This window comes from Diaphorina citri, unplaced genomic scaffold (genome assembly GCF_000475195.1).
Source record: "Diaphorina citri unplaced genomic scaffold, Diaci psyllid genome assembly version 1.1 scaffold11238, whole genome shotgun sequence".
In the NCBI taxonomy this organism is placed as follows: Eukaryota; Metazoa; Arthropoda; class Insecta; order Hemiptera; family Psyllidae; genus Diaphorina; species Diaphorina citri.
The window spans coordinates 1,187-1,702 of record NW_007388610.1 but is presented as its reverse complement, the minus strand read 5'-3'; the positions used below and the strand labels follow the sequence as shown (position 1 = coordinate 1,702).

Sequence of the window (516 nt, the reverse complement as noted above, 5' to 3'; positions counted from 1 at the left end):
AGTATATAGTCTCACCTCTATTGAGCACTCCATTTCCAATGAAGCACTCCTTGGGATGAAAATACTTGTAGAAGTGACATCGCACCACGCAGTCTGAGTTGACACTCACACCATATTGTTCCAATAAGAAGTTGATGTTAGTGGATGATCCTCTCTCACCCTCCTCTCCTAGAGCGATTAGTAGACTACCTCCCTCGTCCAGGTAAGTCTTGAGACTGTTCAGTTCGGTGATAGTGAACTGTTCCCTGGAACCTGGAATATACGTACATATTGATAGAATAGAATATAACTTGTATATCTTGCCCGAGAAGGGGTAAAACGTCCGTTTACCCGCCAGCAACACCTGATTGTACACATGGTAAACCACCCCTATACCAACCCCGGTTGTGGGCCTTTAGTTAGGTTGGAGGGTAGGGCGCCTGCTTTGTAAGCAGAAGGTCGCGGCTTCAATACCCACCTTGGGCTGACTTTATCTTAAACAGATATGGTTTGTTCTCGAAATCGCTGACTTTTTCC

At 45.5% G+C, this 516-nt stretch overlaps 1 protein-coding gene across 1 annotated transcript; it reads right to left on the bottom strand.

Annotated features, from left to right (window-relative positions):
* Positions 1-15: 15 nt before the first annotated feature.
* LOC108254110 (intraflagellar transport protein 52 homolog) lies at positions 16-252 on the bottom strand (the record flags this gene model as incomplete). The annotated part of the gene is made up of 1 exon (XM_017449088.1): positions 16-252. A coding segment is annotated over one exon (237 nt), but the record flags the coding sequence as incomplete, so codon positions are not given.
* Between the last annotated feature and the right edge of the window lie 264 nt (positions 253-516).